This window comes from Pollachius pollachius, assembly GCF_949987615.1.
Source record: "Pollachius pollachius genome assembly, chromosome: 4".
NCBI classification, from domain to species: Eukaryota; Metazoa; Chordata; class Actinopteri; order Gadiformes; family Gadidae; genus Pollachius; species Pollachius pollachius.
In genome coordinates, this window is record NC_136937.1 from 13,093,495 (window position 1) to 13,108,985 (window position 15,491).

Here is a 15,491-nt window from a genome sequence, read left to right on the forward strand (position 1 = left end):
ATGAGTACGGACGCAGAGATGGCCGCTTACGGCAAGGCTGCAGTTTACCTCCGTAAGCCAGAGAAGGAGAGGATTGCGGCCCAGAGCGCGCCATTCGATGCGAAGGCTGCTGCATATGTGACTGATCCCAAGGAACTGTACGTCAAGTGTACCATCACTAAGAGGGACGGTGGCAAAGTCACCGTCAAAGTTTTGGCTACATCAGAGGTAGGCAGAGGTTAACTTGTTTGTATCAACAGAATGTGAAAGTTTCAACAGCTGCACTGGTGAAAAAAAAATAAAAATGGGGTTCCATATTTTAGGAGAGGACAGTCAAGGAGGACGATGTCACACCCATGAACCCTCCCAAGTATGACAAAATTGAGGACATGGCCATGATGACCCATCTCAATGAAGCCTCTGTGTTGTATAACCTTGCAGAGCGTTATTCAGCATGGATGATCTACGTAAGATATTTTGCCTCATTGAAAATATATTAAATATAAGTAATATGCATCATTAATAGGCAACATTTTTGTGAATCTCTGTGACCTCCTTCAGACCTACTCTGGGCTGTTCTGTGCCACTGTAAACCCCTACAAGTGGCTCCCAGTGTACGATCAGGAGGTTGTCAATGCCTACAGAGGCAAGAAGCGTATGGAGGCTCCACCCCACATCTTCTCTGTCTCTGACAACGCCTTCCAGAACATGCTCACTGGTTTGTAAATTCGAAGTTTCAAATCTCTTATCATATCATGTGTTTGTTTTTAAAAAGTCATACTTATGCAATTTAATACATTTGTTTTGCAGATAGAGAGAACCAGTCAGTCCTGATCACGTAAGGATTCTGTTAACATGATATCATGCTATGAATCATACATTGAAAACATGTCAAAATGTATGTACTTTATTCATCCTTTCAACCCAGTGGAGAATCCGGTGCTGGAAAAACTGTGAACACCAAGCGTGTCATCCAGTACTTTGCTACCATCTCAGTTGGTGGAGGAGAAAAGAAGAAGGATGCAGGCTCTGGAAAGATGCAGGTATTTAAAAAATCAACATTAAATCAATTAATCAATACATGCAGTTACATAATACGATTCAAATACAATTCGATTTGATTATAGGGGTCACTGGAAGACCAGATTATTGCAGCCAATCCCCTGCTGGAGGCCTATGGTAATGCCAAGACTGTGAGAAATGACAACTCCTCCCGTTTTGTAAGTATGAGATTAATTCCTCCCTGAATAAGCGGATTCGATTGAGTATTTTTTTGAGGATGTTAAAACAAATTATTTTGCAAACAGGGTAAATTCATCAGAATTCATTTCCACGCAACTGGTAAACTGTCCAGTGCTGACATTGAGACATGTAAGTAAAATAAATGTGTATTGTAAAGCCAAGATTATTTGTGCAATAGGTTTTGATTCATGAATTTGCCTTATAGATCTGCTGGAGAAGTCCAGAGTGACATTCCAGCTTCCCGATGAGAGAGGCTATCACATCTTCTACCAGATGATGACCAACCACAAACCTGATATCGTTGGTAAGATTGTGTGATAGAGAGGCATATGTTTTACATAAAGATGCATTGTTATCAATAATGATTTTTTTCTGTTTAATATTAACTTTATTCAAAAGTGTTTTGAAAAAAGCACACTCCTTTGTGTGAGTGTGCTTTTCGTTGTAGAATAAAATGGTTGCTGGTGAAGTTTATATCTCTCATGGGAAATTTTGGATCCATATAAAACATGCAAGTGCAAAGCAAAGTTTCAATCTTCGATTGTTGACGCTTTTCTTGGCTGATGGAGCTAACAGGAGTCATTGATACAATTTGAGGAAAAAATTGTGTTTTGTTAATCCCTCAGAAATGACTCTCATCACCACCAACCCCTACGACTTCCCCATGTGCAGTCAGGGTCAGATCACTGTGGCCAGTATTGATGACAAAGAGGAGCTGGATGCTACTGATGTCAGTGGTTGTTTCGAACACACTTAATATATTTTATACATTATATTTACTTTCTGAAATGTGTTCTAAAATTGGCCTTGTTTCCAACACAGGCTGCTATTGATATTTTGGGTTTCACAAATGAGGAGAAGATGGGCATCTTTAAGTTTACTGGTGCTGTGCTTCACCACGGTAACATGAAGTTCAAGCAGAAGCAGCGTGAGGAGCAGGCTGAGCCAGATGGCAATGAAGGTAACTATTACCATGTATTCATCAGTGCACTAGAAGGAACACTGGTGCATATTGCTTGTTATACATTTTAAGACATTATCTTCTGAATAATAATTTATACATTTTTCATGTTAACTTTGTAGAGGCTGACAAGATTTCCTATCTACTGGGTCTGAACTCTGCTGATATGCTCAAGGCTCTTTGCTACCCAAGAGTGAAGGTCGGAAATGAGTATGTCACCAAGGGACAAACTGTACCTCAGGTAAGAAAAACACAATGTGGTCGCGAAATATGGTAAAAATTGTGTCAACATGATGCATCGTCTATTATGAGTCTAGATGATTTTAGATGAAATTTACATTTACATTTATGGCATTTAGCAGTTGTTTTTAGTTCCAAAGCGACTTACATTTGTCAGAGGAAAAATATAATAACAGCATAAGAGGGGTTTCGTGGGGGGAGGGGGAGGCTATGCAGAGTCTAGGTGAACATGGAACAAGTGAGTATTTTGTCCTTACAATGGAATGGAGCTCGTTCCACCACTGCGGTGCATCTTGAATCTGATACAAGTTACTACAGGGAGTCAACGGAGGTCACAGAAAAGGGGGGTCACAGGGGAGAAATTTGGTCGGTTGAACACGAAACGTGCTGCAGCATTCTAGATACGTTGCAAAGGTTTGATCGCGGAGGCAGGGAGGCCAGCCATGAGCGAGTTGCAGTAGTCGAGGCGGGAGAGGACGAGCGCTTGGACCAGGAGCTGAGCTGCTTCCCTCTTGAGAAAGGGCTGGATCCTGCGGACGTTTTAGAAAGCAGATCTGCAGAATCGATGCACCGTGGTGCAGCTTAACTGATTGTCCAGTACCATTACAAGGTCTGGTCCTGATGAAAATGTAATTTAAGATGAAAATGTAATTTCAGGTCAAAAACTCAGTGAGTGCCCTGGCCAAGTCCATCTATGAGAGGATGTTCTTGTGGATGGTCATCCGTATCAACCAGATGCTGGACACCAAGCAAGCAAGACAATTCTACATTGGCGTGCTGGACATTGCTGGTTTTGAGATTTTTGATGTAAGTTGTTGAATAAGTTGCAGCATTTCTGATAGCATTACCTTCATTTGGACGCAAAATTCATTACCATGCAATTGTTGAAAACTTGTAATGTTTGGTTTATTAAATGTCCCCTACTAGTACAACAGCATGGAGCAGCTTTGCATCAACTTCACCAATGAGAAGCTGCAACAGTTCTTCAACCACCACATGTTCGTCCTGGAGCAAGAGGAGTACAAGAAGGAGGGTATCATCTGGGAGTTCATTGACTTCGGCATGGACTTGGCTGCCTGCATTGAGCTTATCGAGAAGGTACACCACAATATTATAACTATATATATATTCTTTGTGTGGCTACAAAGGGACTTCTCATATCACTCAATCACTAATCATTATTTTTTTCTCCAAAGCCAATGGGCATCTTCTCCATCCTTGAAGAGGAGTGCATGTTCCCCAAGGCCTCAGACACTACCTTCAAGAACAAACTGTATGACCAGCATCTTGGCAAGACCAAAGCATTTGAGAAGCCCAAGCCTGCAAAGGGCAAGGCTGAGGCCCACTTCGCCATGGTGCACTATGCTGGTACCGTGGACTACAACATCACTGGCTGGCTGGACAAGAACAAGGATCCCCTGAATGATTCTGTTGTGCAGCTGTACCAGAAGTCCTCAAACAAACTGCTGCCTGTCCTGTACCCACCTGTAGTTGAAGGTACATATTCATAGATTGTAACCATAGTTTATAACTGTTAATCCATTATATTGTAATATCCCAAAAAAATATAAACGTGAAAAATGAACTGTGACTAGTGACCAATCATTTAAAACAGAGGTTGGGGGTGCAAAGAAGGGAGGCAAGAAGAAGGGTGGCTCTATGCAGACTGTGTCTTCACAATTCAGGGTAAGAGTAAAAACACAAATATATTTAAAATGTATGTAATTTTACAGATAATTTCTTATAGTTTTCTGACATTTTTCTTTATCAGTGATTTTGTAGATATATAATGTTTAATGCTGTGATGTGTCTTTAGGAGAACTTGGGCAAACTCATGACCAACTTGAGGAGCACCCATCCTCACTTTGTGCGTTGCCTGATTCCCAATGAGTCAAAGACTCCAGGTACATTGAGCACTAACAAATGTGTGTAGTGTCTGGGTAATCATATGAAATGCCACTGCTACACCAAACTAATAATATAGACTAATGTATTAATAACCCATGACACAGGACTCATGGAGAACTTCCTGGTAATCCACCAGCTGAGGTGTAACGGTGTACTGGAGGGCATCAGAATCTGCAGAAAGGGCTTCCCCAGCAGAATCCTCTATGCTGACTTCAAGCAGAGGTACTAACTCAAGGATTTTTCAATGACAACTTTACAAATGCCATTAAACATTAAAGTTAATGTTAAAAACATTACAATGTTTTCTTCAGGTACAAAGTACTGAATGCCAGTGTCATTCCGGAGGGCCAGTTTATTGACAACAAGAAAGCTTCTGAGAAACTGCTTGGATCCATTGATGTGCCTCACGATGAGTACAAATTTGGACACACCAAGGTCTGTTTATTGATGTCAAAAACTACGGTTATACTTTATTGAAAGTTACTCACTGACAAATGTCTTTTCTTAAATGAAGGTGTTCTTCAAAGCTGGTCTTCTGGGTACTCTTGAGGAGATGAGAGATGAGAAGCTGGCAGCTCTGGTTGGAATGATTCAGGCTGCATGCAGAGGTTATGTCATGAGAAAGGAATATGTGAAGATGACGGAGAGGAGGTATGTTTTTAACCATTGTGGTCAGATCTCTGAAGTGTTTTTAGCTAGAAAGTACAACTCCAATATCATGGTTTATTTTATTCTACAGAGAAGCCATCTACACTATTCAGTACAACGTTCGCTCATTCATGAATGTCAAACACTGGCCATGGATGAAGGTGTACTACAAGATCAAGCCTCTTCTGAAGAGTGCTGAAACCGAGAAGGAGCTTGCCAATATGAAGGATAACTATGAAAAGATGAAGACAGACCTGGCAACTGCCCTGGCCAAGAAGAAGGAACTTGAGCAGAAGATGGTTTCTCTACTGCAGGAGAAGAATGATCTTGCACTGCAAGTGGCTTCTGTAAGTAAAAAATATATTTTGTTTTTACATGTGCAAACATTGAGATACATGTGATCTGACATGTTATACATATGTTAATATCATACAGGAAGGAGAGAATCTGAATGATGCTGAAGAGAGGTGTGAAGGACTTATCAAAGGCAAAATCCAGTTGGAGGCCAAACTTAAGGAGACTACTGAGAGACTGGAGGATGAGGAGGAAATCAATGCTGAGCTGACTGCCAAGAAGAGGAAACTGGAAGATGAATGCTCTGAGCTAAAGAAGGACATTGATGACCTGGAGCTTACCTTGGCCAAAGTGGAGAAGGAGAAACATGCAACTGAGAACAAGGTTTGTTAAGTTTTTAGCAAAATACCAACATCATAAAGTTTCTTCACCAGTTATCAATGGAGTATAAAGAACGTTTACACTTGAGAAATTAGCATGTTTGACACATGATTTTGTTTTAGGTGAAAAACCTGACTGAGGAGATGGCCTCTCAGGATGAGTCTGTTGCTAAGTTGACAAAGGAGAAGAAAGCCCTCCAAGAGGCACACCAGCAGACTCTTGATGACCTGCAGGCAGAGGAAGACAAAGTCAACACTCTGACCAAGGCCAAGACCAAGCTTGAACAGCAAGTGGATGATGTGAGTTTAGAAAATCTCATGGAAACGAAATCAGTAATGGAGTTGAGTGAATAATCAACCATACATTAGATTGTTCTTAATTATATGAAATGATTGAAATCCAGCTTGAAGGTTCTCTGGAGCAAGAGAAGAAGCTCCGTATGGACCTTGAGAGATCCAAGAGAAAGCTTGAGGGTGATCTGAAACTGGCTCAGGAATCTGTCATGGATCTTGAGAACGACAAACAGCAGTCTGATGAGAAAATCAAGAAGTAAGACGTATGAATTTCCTCAACCACTATAGAATGCAATCCATATGCCTTCTGAGTTCTTTCTCTGATTACAATAGTTGACCATTTTTTTCATTAACTCTTCACAGGAAGGACTTTGAAACCAGCCAGCTTCTGAGCAAGATTGAAGATGAGCAGTCACTGGGTGCTCAGCTTCAGAAAAAGATCAAGGAGCTTCAGGTTGGGGAATATTGGAGAAAACTCCAAATGGCGTTCATTCTTTTGCTGTTTTTTTCTGAAATGACATACTTTGATATTGATCCCAATTTTTAGGCCCGTATTGAGGAGCTCGAGGAAGAGATTGAGGCTGAGCGTGCTGCTCGTGCCAAGGTTGAGAAGCAGAGAGCTGATCTCTCCAGAGAACTTGAAGAGATCAGTGAGAGGCTTGAGGAGGCTGGTGGAGCCACTTCTGCTCAGATTGAGATGAACAAGAAGCGTGAGGCTGAGTTCCAGAAGCTGCGTCGTGACCTTGAGGAGTCCACCCTGCAGCATGAAGCCACTGCTGCTGCTCTGCGTAAGAAGCAGGCTGACAGTGTAGCAGAGCTGGGAGAGCAGATTGACAACCTCCAGCGTGTCAAGCAGAAGCTTGAGAAGGAGAAGAGCGAGTTCAAGATGGAGATTGATGACCTCTCCAGCAACATGGAAGCTGTTTCGAAGGCCAAGGTAAGTTATTCCCTAAATCCTTCAGTGTGTTAATTATTATTTTTAAATAAATAGAAAACAATAAATGTACATTAATTTCAAATTGATACATTTTTAATGATCAGGGAAATCTGGAGAAGATCTGCCGTACCCTTGAGGACCAACTGAGTGAAATCAAGGCTAAGAGTGATGAGAATGCTCGCCAGATCAATGACATCAGTGCTCAGAGAGCAAGACTGCTGACAGAAAATGGTATATGTTTCAGCATATGGTCATTTGTGTTCATCATAAATGCACTTTAATGGAAGCCTTGAGATACTCTTAAATGAATATAATTGAATATAAATTTTAAGTTTTACAACTTTTCTACAACGTATTCAATATTTCACATTCCGCCTCCAACTAGGCGAGTTTGGCCGTCAGCTTGAGGAGAAGGAAGCTCTTGTCTCCCAGCTGACCAGAGGCAAGCAGGCTTATACTCAACAGATTGAGGAGCTGAAGAGGCAAAATGAGGAGGAAGTTAAGGTACGGTAGTATTATTCATAAAAATTGTAGGGGACAAAGATAAAAAATGATCTTGAATTGACGGTGTGTTTCACCTTTTGCAGGCCAAGAATGCTCTTGCTCATGGTGTGCAATCAGCCCGCCATGACTGTGACCTTCTGAGGGAGCAGTTTGAGGAGGAGCAGGAGGCCAAGGCTGAGCTGCAGCGTGGAATGTCCAAGGCCAACGGTGAGGTGGCTCAGTGGAGGAGCAAGTATGAAACTGATGCTATCCAGCGTACTGAGGAGCTTGAGGAGTCCAAGTGGGTCACACATTTAATACTTTAGCTAAAGTAGACATTATATTTGGTGAATGTCCATACATTTACTATGTTATTCTTTAACAGGAAAAAGCTTGCCCAGCGCCTCCAGGAGGCTGAGGAACAGATTGAGGCTGTGAACTCCAAGTGTGCCTCTCTGGAGAAGACCAAACAGAGACTCCAGGGTGAGGTGGAGGACCTCATGGTTGATGTGGAGAGGGCCAATGGACTGGCTGCCAACCTTGACAAGAAGCAGAGGAACTTTGATAAGGTGAGTTTTTATTAATAGAAATAAATTGTAATATTATCATCCTACGATTCTTCTTCCGGTCCTAAACCACTACTTTATTAACAATATTGTGCAGGTTTTGGCCGACTGGAAGCAAAAATATGAGGAGGGCCAGGCAGAGCTTGAAGGAACTCAGAAAGAGGCTCGTTCTCTCAGCACTGAGCTTTTCAAGATGAAGAACTCCTATGAAGAAACTCTGGATCATCTTGAAACCATGAAGCGTGAAAACAAAAACCTCCAACGTGAGTTTTTGCTTAGTAATAATAAACGTCCTACGTTGGGGTTAAACATGCATAAGACTTATAACAAATACAAAATTGTTCTGCAGAGGAGATTTCTGATTTGACTGAACAAATTGGTGAGACTGGTAAGAGCATTCATGAGCTGGAGAAATCCAAGAAGCAGGTGGAGACAGAGAAGACTGAAATCCAGTCAGCCCTTGAGGAAGCTGAGGTAAGGATGATTAAATAAGCAAACAACCCTTGAAAAAAGACATTCAATTTCCACATATGGGTCTAATTTAATTTTCATACATTAGGGAACTCTGGAGCATGAGGAATCCAAGATTCTGCGTGTCCAGCTGGAGCTGAACCAGATTAAGGGTGAGGTTGACAGGAAGCTGGCTGAGAAGGATGAGGAGATGGAGCAGATCAAGAGGAACAGCCAGAGAGTCATTGACTCCATGCAGAGCACACTGGACTCTGAGGTCAGGAGCAGGAATGATGCCCTGAGAATCAAGAAGAAGATGGAGGGTGATCTGAATGAGATGGAGATCCAGCTGAGTCATGCCAACCGCCAGGCTGCTGAGGCCCAGAAGCAGCTGAGGAATGTTCAGGGACAACTGAAGGTATGACACAAACTAATGTGTGGCGCATGTAAAACATAGTTCCAGCCATCCTGTTGGGATGTTTTCTGATATTGGTTTTCTGTTAATATTAGGATGCCCAATTGCATCTTGATGATGCTGTCAGAGCTGCGGAAGACTTGAAGGAGCAGGCTGCCATGGTGGATCGTAGGAACGGTCTCATGGTGGCTGAAATTGAGGAGCTGAGGGCAGCTCTGGAACAGACAGAGAGAGGCCGCAAAGTGGCTGAGCAAGAGCTGGTGGACGCCAGCGAGCGTGTTGGACTGCTGCACTCTCAGGTAAACAAACTTTCTAATTCTATCATACGAGTACAAGAATACGTACAAGTTTAGAAAGAAATTACATAATCATTTGTTTCAGAACACAAGCCTGTTGAACTCAAAGAAGAAGCTGGAAAGTGACCTGGTCCAAGTCCAGGGTGAGGTGGATGACACCGTCCAGGAAGCCAGGAATGCTGAAGAGAAGGCCAAGAAGGCCATCACTGATGTAGGTCTACTAGTATTGCTTAATTCATGGAATGACAAACTAAATCACCTCTTAATAAAATAAACAATCTTACTTTTTATAATGTCAAGGCTGCCATGATGGCTGAGGAGCTTAAGAAAGAGCAGGACACTAGCTCTCACCTGGAGAGGATGAAGAAGAACCTGGAGGTCACAGTGAAAGACCTGCAGCATCGCCTGGATGAAGCTGAGAACCTGGCCATGAAGGGTGGCAAGAAGCAGCTCCAGAAACTGGAGGCCAGAGTAAGACAATAATAAGCCTGCATTCAATAATAACTGCTCCACTGTTTGAAAAAATAAAATTGTAATTCACTTTTACTTTAAAGGTTCGCGATCTGGAGTCAGAGGTTGATAATGAACAGAGACGTGGAGCAGAGGCTGTAAAAGGTGTCCGCAAATATGAGAGGAGAGTCAAGGAACTCACCTACCAGGTATGTCAAACTTACATCTCCAAATATGTTTCTACTGCATTAGCATTTTGATCATAACTAAAGGCCTCACTTTCAAATGTGCATCAGACTGAGGAGGATAAGAAGAATTGTTGCAGACTCCAGGATCTTGTGGACAAGCTGCAGCTGAAGGTGAAGGCTTACAAGAGGCAGGCTGAGGAAGCGGTAAGTTCATTATTACTAGGGATACTCAGGTCAACTTTACTACATTATTTTCAAACTGACGAAACATGAATGTTCCTGTAGGAGGAGCAGGCCAACTCTTACCTGTCCAAGTGCAGGAAGGTTCAACATGAGCTGGAGGAGGCTGAGGAACGTGCTGACATCGCTGAGACTCAGGTCAACAAGCTGAGGGCCAAGAGCCGTGACTCTGGAAAGGTAATTGAACAGTAAAATTACAGTTCAGATAATTGCACAAATATATATCTTAGAATCAACTTAAATTATTTACTTGAAATGACTATATCTAATTCCTACATTTGTTTGGTTTTTCTCTTAGGGAAAGGAGAGTGCTGAATAATTCTGTTCCCTGTGACACATCGCACATACAAGTCATACAATATGACGAAATTGGAAATAGAATTCAATAAACTATAAAGCAACTTTTCATCTTGTCTTTTGTATTCACTTGTTTGCCCTAACTTTCTGTGCTCACTTCTGGTATGAGAGTATCTCTTCCTTAGAGCTGGATCGTTCTAATTAGGTCATTGGATGTAGTGCGCAATAAAGTTACTGTAAGAGTTGCAGTCCTTCTGCTGGGCTTTTCTTTGTTGTTTTCATCAGCTTTAGTAATTCTAGGGAGAAGGGGTTGTAAAAGAAAGGGAATGACTTATTGAAGAAATGCTTGCAGCAATCAAACCTTGGTCTCCGTGAAGGGTATTGTCACGTGTAACTCACTAGTAGGCTGAGCCAGAGAGCAAGCCTTCAACATATTTGATTTCAGTAAATGTAAACAAACGTTTTGTAAAAAAAAAAAAGAAGCAAAAATTCAAGCGGCTCATGTCTCCTCAATGAAAGGTTAATAGTTGGAATGAAATGGATTGTTAAATTTTGTTCAGCTCAATGATTTCCAATGACAATTTCAAAGTTTAACCTAAAATACTTAAGGTCAAATAATACACACTTTCAGCCATAAGATCAATTGAGTGAAGTAAAAAGTAAAGTTAAGATTGGGTTTTGCATGAAGTTTCAAGGTTACATTATGTATATTACGGTTAAAATATATTTAAATTTTGCTGGACAGCAATTTATTAAAAGTGCATTTCATCGCGCGTGGTTATCAAAGGACACATGAGGGCTCAAAATCCTGCTATTAGAAATCTTACAGTAGCATTCATTAGCTTGTAAATATGACACCTGCAAACTTGTCGCTTTTCGGCAACAACCGCCGTTCTCTTGGTCAATTGGGTCATTCACGTGAATCGCGTAGAATCTGAGAGGTTTTTTTAAGGGGGGGTGCGGGGAAGGCTGTCCTTCAGATTAAACATTATTGGATAATTGTTATAATTGACATTTCTCTGGGCCAATCGGAATCTCAGCATTTGCTTCAGAATCTTGAAGCACACAGCACCAACTGAGCTTGCCGTTGGATGATACGCCTGGCTACCGCGCGAGTCTGATGGAAACTCTTAACGTCAATTTGAAGTAAGGCCGTAGGCCTACGGTATAAATGGTATAGAAAGTACACCAGCGTGAATTTGCGCTACGGTATGGGTTTTGACGTTACCGTAAGACCAGTGTGACCGGTAGACAGTGTTGTGTGTAACATGTAACAAAGTAAGTAACGCGTTAATACAGTAACCTAACTACTTTTTCATGTAAAAAGTAAAGTTACGCGCAACTACTGAAAATATGGTAACGAAACATAGTTCCTTTTTCAATTCGGCGCAACGTTACTTTTCCCAGGGACATATTTGACAGCGATAATAAAAATACAAAAAAAAAAATACAAGCTTTTTCTTTAAAATCCTTTATTTTTTCATTATTTTATCTAACTTAATTCTCTGAATTCCAAAACAATGTTGTCCAGAACAATATGAAAGGGGATGAGGAGGTCATACCTTAATACTTAAAAGCTGTAACTGTTGAATTTAATCATATTTTCTCTTGGCTTACTTATTATTTTATATTTGTTTATTTATTATTATTATCATTATAATTATTACTGTCTTTAAAATGCATGAGTAAATGGGAAGCAATAATCATAAATAACTTTTTACACATGGCAATGAAGTCTCTCCAATCTACTGTCTTATGACAAATGGATCTTATTATAGTAAGTCGCTTTGGATAGAAGGTTTTGCTAAATTCTCTCAATTCAAATGCAAATGTTAGCGTCACCTCTTCCAGCCAAATAGGAAGCAATGTGCCATTGGTGCTTGGTTCATTGGTGTCAAGCACTCAGACATCAAGCTATCAGATACAGTGCTACAAAAACACCCTCAGACTAAGAAAGTCAACCAAAAAATATAATGCAAAAAATATATTATATGTGTATTATTATCAAGCTTTATGCCTTTAAACATCACAGGTAAACGTGATATTCTCTCAAATATAATATATAATATGTTTCAAAGCCTATATAAACGTAAATAAATTGAAGTGTATTCTGTAACAATTTACCTGGAGAGTATCAACATTGTTTCCGTTTAGTGTCATATAAAACTCACTTAAGAAGTCACAGTTAAGTATCTATTGAATATTAGTTGAGGATCAAAATTGTCTCAGTTAAGTTTTTGTTGAGTTTCATTTGACATGTCAACATTGTGTAGGTAAATATTCAATAAGGTTATCAAGAACATATTGACATATATTAAATTGAAGTGTTATCTGAATAATAAAAGTTTCCCTATATAATCAACAACATGTCAAATGAATAGCAACTATCCTTCTTCAGACATGTTTCAGTTGAACACCATGTTACATGCCTCATTTGTGTCAGGCGAGATTGCATTTTGTGCGCTATCATCATTGTGCACACAGTGAGATAAATGTGATGTGACATGTTCTACATATCTTAACATTACACAGGAAGGAGAGAATCTGAATGATGCTGAAGAGAGGTGTGAAGGGCTTATCAAAGGTAAGATCCAGTTGGAGGCCAAACTCAAGGAGACGACTGAGAGACTTTACATTGATGTACATTGATGACCTGGAGCTTACCTTGGCCAAAGTGGAGAAGGAGAAACATGCCACTGAGAACAAGGTTTGTAAAGTTGTCAGCAAAATACCAACATCATCAACGTTCTCCAAACCGAGTACAAAGGAAGTTTACACTTGAAAAATTAGCATGTTTGACATGTTTTGTTTTAGGGGAAAAACCTGACTGAGGAGATGGCCTCTCAGGATGAGAGTGTTGCTAAGTTGACAAAGGAGAAGAAAGCCCTCCAAGAGGCAGACGCTTGATGACCTGCAGGCAGAGGAAGACAGTGTCAACACTCTGACCAAGGCCAAGACCAAGCTTGAACAGCAAGTTGATGATGTGAGAAAAGCTCATGGAAACGTTTAATGAGTGTCAGTAATGGAGTTGAGAGAATATTCAATATTACATTTGATTGTTCTTAAATATTTTTCAATTACTGACATCAAGCTTGAAAGTTCTCTGGAGCAAGAGAAGAAGCTCCGTATGGACCTTGAGAGATCCAAGAGCTTGAGGGTGAACTGAAACATTAACAGTAGTCTGATGAGAAAGTCTGATGAGGAAATCAAGAAGTAAGACATTTGTATTTTCTGAACCACAATATAATACATTCCATATGCCTTCTGATTTTTTTTTTTTTTAAATAGTTGAACATTTTCTTCATCTTCATAATTGGTAATAAAATGAAAATGTATTATTCACAGAAAGGACTTTGAGACCAGCCAGCTTCTGAGCAAGATTGAAGATGAGCAGTCACTGGGTGCTGAGCTTCAGAAAAAGATCAAGGAGCTTCAGGTTGGAGAATACTGGAGAATACGCCTAATGGTGTTCCATTGCTGTTAATACACATTTTCTAAAATGACATACTTTGATATTGATCACAAATTTTCCTATTATTTAGGCCCGTATTGAGGAACTTGAGGAAGAGATTGAGGCTGAGCGTGCTGCTCGTGCCAAGGTAGAGAAGCAGAGAGCTGATCTCTCCAGAGAACTTGAAGAGATCAGTGAGAGGCTTGAGGAGGCTGGTGGAGCCACTTCTGCTCAGATTGAGATGAACAAGAAGCGTGAGGCTTAGTTCCAGAAGCTGCGTCGTGACCTTGAGGAGTCCACCCTGCAGCATGAAGCCACTGCTGCTGCTCTGCGTAAGAAGCAGGCTGACAGTGTAGCAGAGCTGGGAGAGCAGATTGACAACCTCCAGCGCGTCAAGCAGAAGCTTGAGAAGGAGAAGAGCGAGTACAAGATGGAGATTGATGACCTCTCCAGCAACATGGAAGCTTTTTCGAATGCCAAGGTAAGTTATTCCTTAAATCCTTCAGTGTGTTAATTATTATTTTTAAATAAATAGATAATAATAAATTTACATTATTTTCAAATTGATAATTTTTTAATGATCAGGGAAATCTGGAGAAGATCTCCCGTACCCTTGAGGACCAACTGAGGGAAATCAAGGCAAAGAGTGATGAGAATGCTCGCCAGATCAATGACATCAATGCCCAGAGAGCAAGACTGCTGACAGAAAATGGTAAATGCTTCAACATATGGTCATTATTTGTGTTCATCATAAATGCATTTTAATGGAAGCCTGGAGAGACTCTTTAATGAATAGAATTGAATCTATATTTTAAGTTTTACACCTTTTCTACAACGTATTCAATATTTCACATTCCGCCTCCAACTAGGCGGGTTTGGCCGTCAGCTTGAGGAGAAGGAAGCTCTTGTCTCCCAGCTGACCAGAGGCAAGCAGGCTTATACTCAACAGATTGAGGAGCTGAAGAGGCAAAATGAGGAGGAAGTTAAGGTACGGTAGTATTATTCATAAAAATTGTACGGGACAAAGATAAAAAATGATCTTGAATTGACATGGTGTGTTTCACCTTTTGCAGGCCAAGAATGCTCTTGCTCATGTTGTGCAATCAGCCCGCCATGACTGTGACCTTCTGAGGGAGCAGTTTGAGGAGGAGCAGGAGGCCAAGGCTGAGCTGCAGCGTGGAATGTCCAAGGCCAACGGTGAGGTGGCTCAGTGGAGGACCAAGTATGAAACTGATGCTATCCAGCTCACTGAGGAGCTTGAGGAGTCCAAGTGAGTTAAAAATTGTATTCTTTAGCTAAAATAGACATTCTAGTTTATGAATTTACACAATTTAAGCCAAGTTATTCATTAACAGAAAAAAGCTTGCCCAGCGCCTTCAGGAGGCTGAGGAACAGATTGAGGCTGTGAACTCAAAGTGTGCCTCTCTGGAGAAGACCAAACAGAGACTCCAGGGTGAGGTGGAGGACCTCATGGTTGATGTGGAGAGGGCCAATGGACTGGCCGCCAACCTAGACAAGAAGCAGAGGTGTGTTGTTATTAATATAAACACTTTTTTTTACAATCATCCTATGATTCTTCCTCAATTGCTTAACATACACCCCTTTATTAACAATAACAACCAGGTTTTGGCTGACTGGAAGCAGAAATATGAGGAGGGCCAGGCAGAGCTTAAAAGAACACAGAAAGAGGCTCGTTCTCTCAGCAGTGAGCTTTTCAAGATGAAGAACTCCTATGAAGAAACTCTGGATCATCTGGAGACCATGAAGCGTGA

General features: G+C 40.9%; 1 protein-coding gene across 1 annotated transcript; it reads left to right on the forward strand.

Moving 5' to 3' along the window:
- Nucleotides 1-13,175, forward strand: LOC307075188 (myosin heavy chain, fast skeletal muscle-like; the record flags this gene model as incomplete). Its single annotated transcript, XM_079735694.1, has 40 exons — nt 1-207; nt 303-446; nt 541-701; nt 794-817; nt 908-1,022; nt 1,107-1,199; nt 1,287-1,350; nt 1,427-1,525; nt 1,848-1,951; nt 2,044-2,182; nt 2,305-2,423; nt 3,080-3,229; nt 3,350-3,520; nt 3,619-3,919; nt 4,038-4,108; nt 4,239-4,326; nt 4,435-4,552; nt 4,642-4,765; nt 4,845-4,981; nt 5,070-5,325; nt 5,414-5,656; nt 5,776-5,952; nt 6,057-6,202; nt 6,310-6,400; nt 6,494-6,883; nt 6,988-7,114; nt 7,269-7,387; nt 7,471-7,667; nt 7,752-7,935; nt 8,030-8,195; nt 8,282-8,406; nt 8,492-8,800; nt 8,893-9,096; nt 9,179-9,304; nt 9,394-9,564; nt 9,648-9,752; nt 9,840-9,935; nt 10,017-10,148; nt 12,801-12,908; nt 13,083-13,175. The coding sequence occupies 40 exons, from the start codon at nt 1-3 to the stop codon at nt 13,173-13,175; spliced, it is 5,994 nt and encodes a 1,997-aa protein (XP_079591820.1).
- Nucleotides 13,176-15,491: the final 2,316 nt, after the last annotated feature.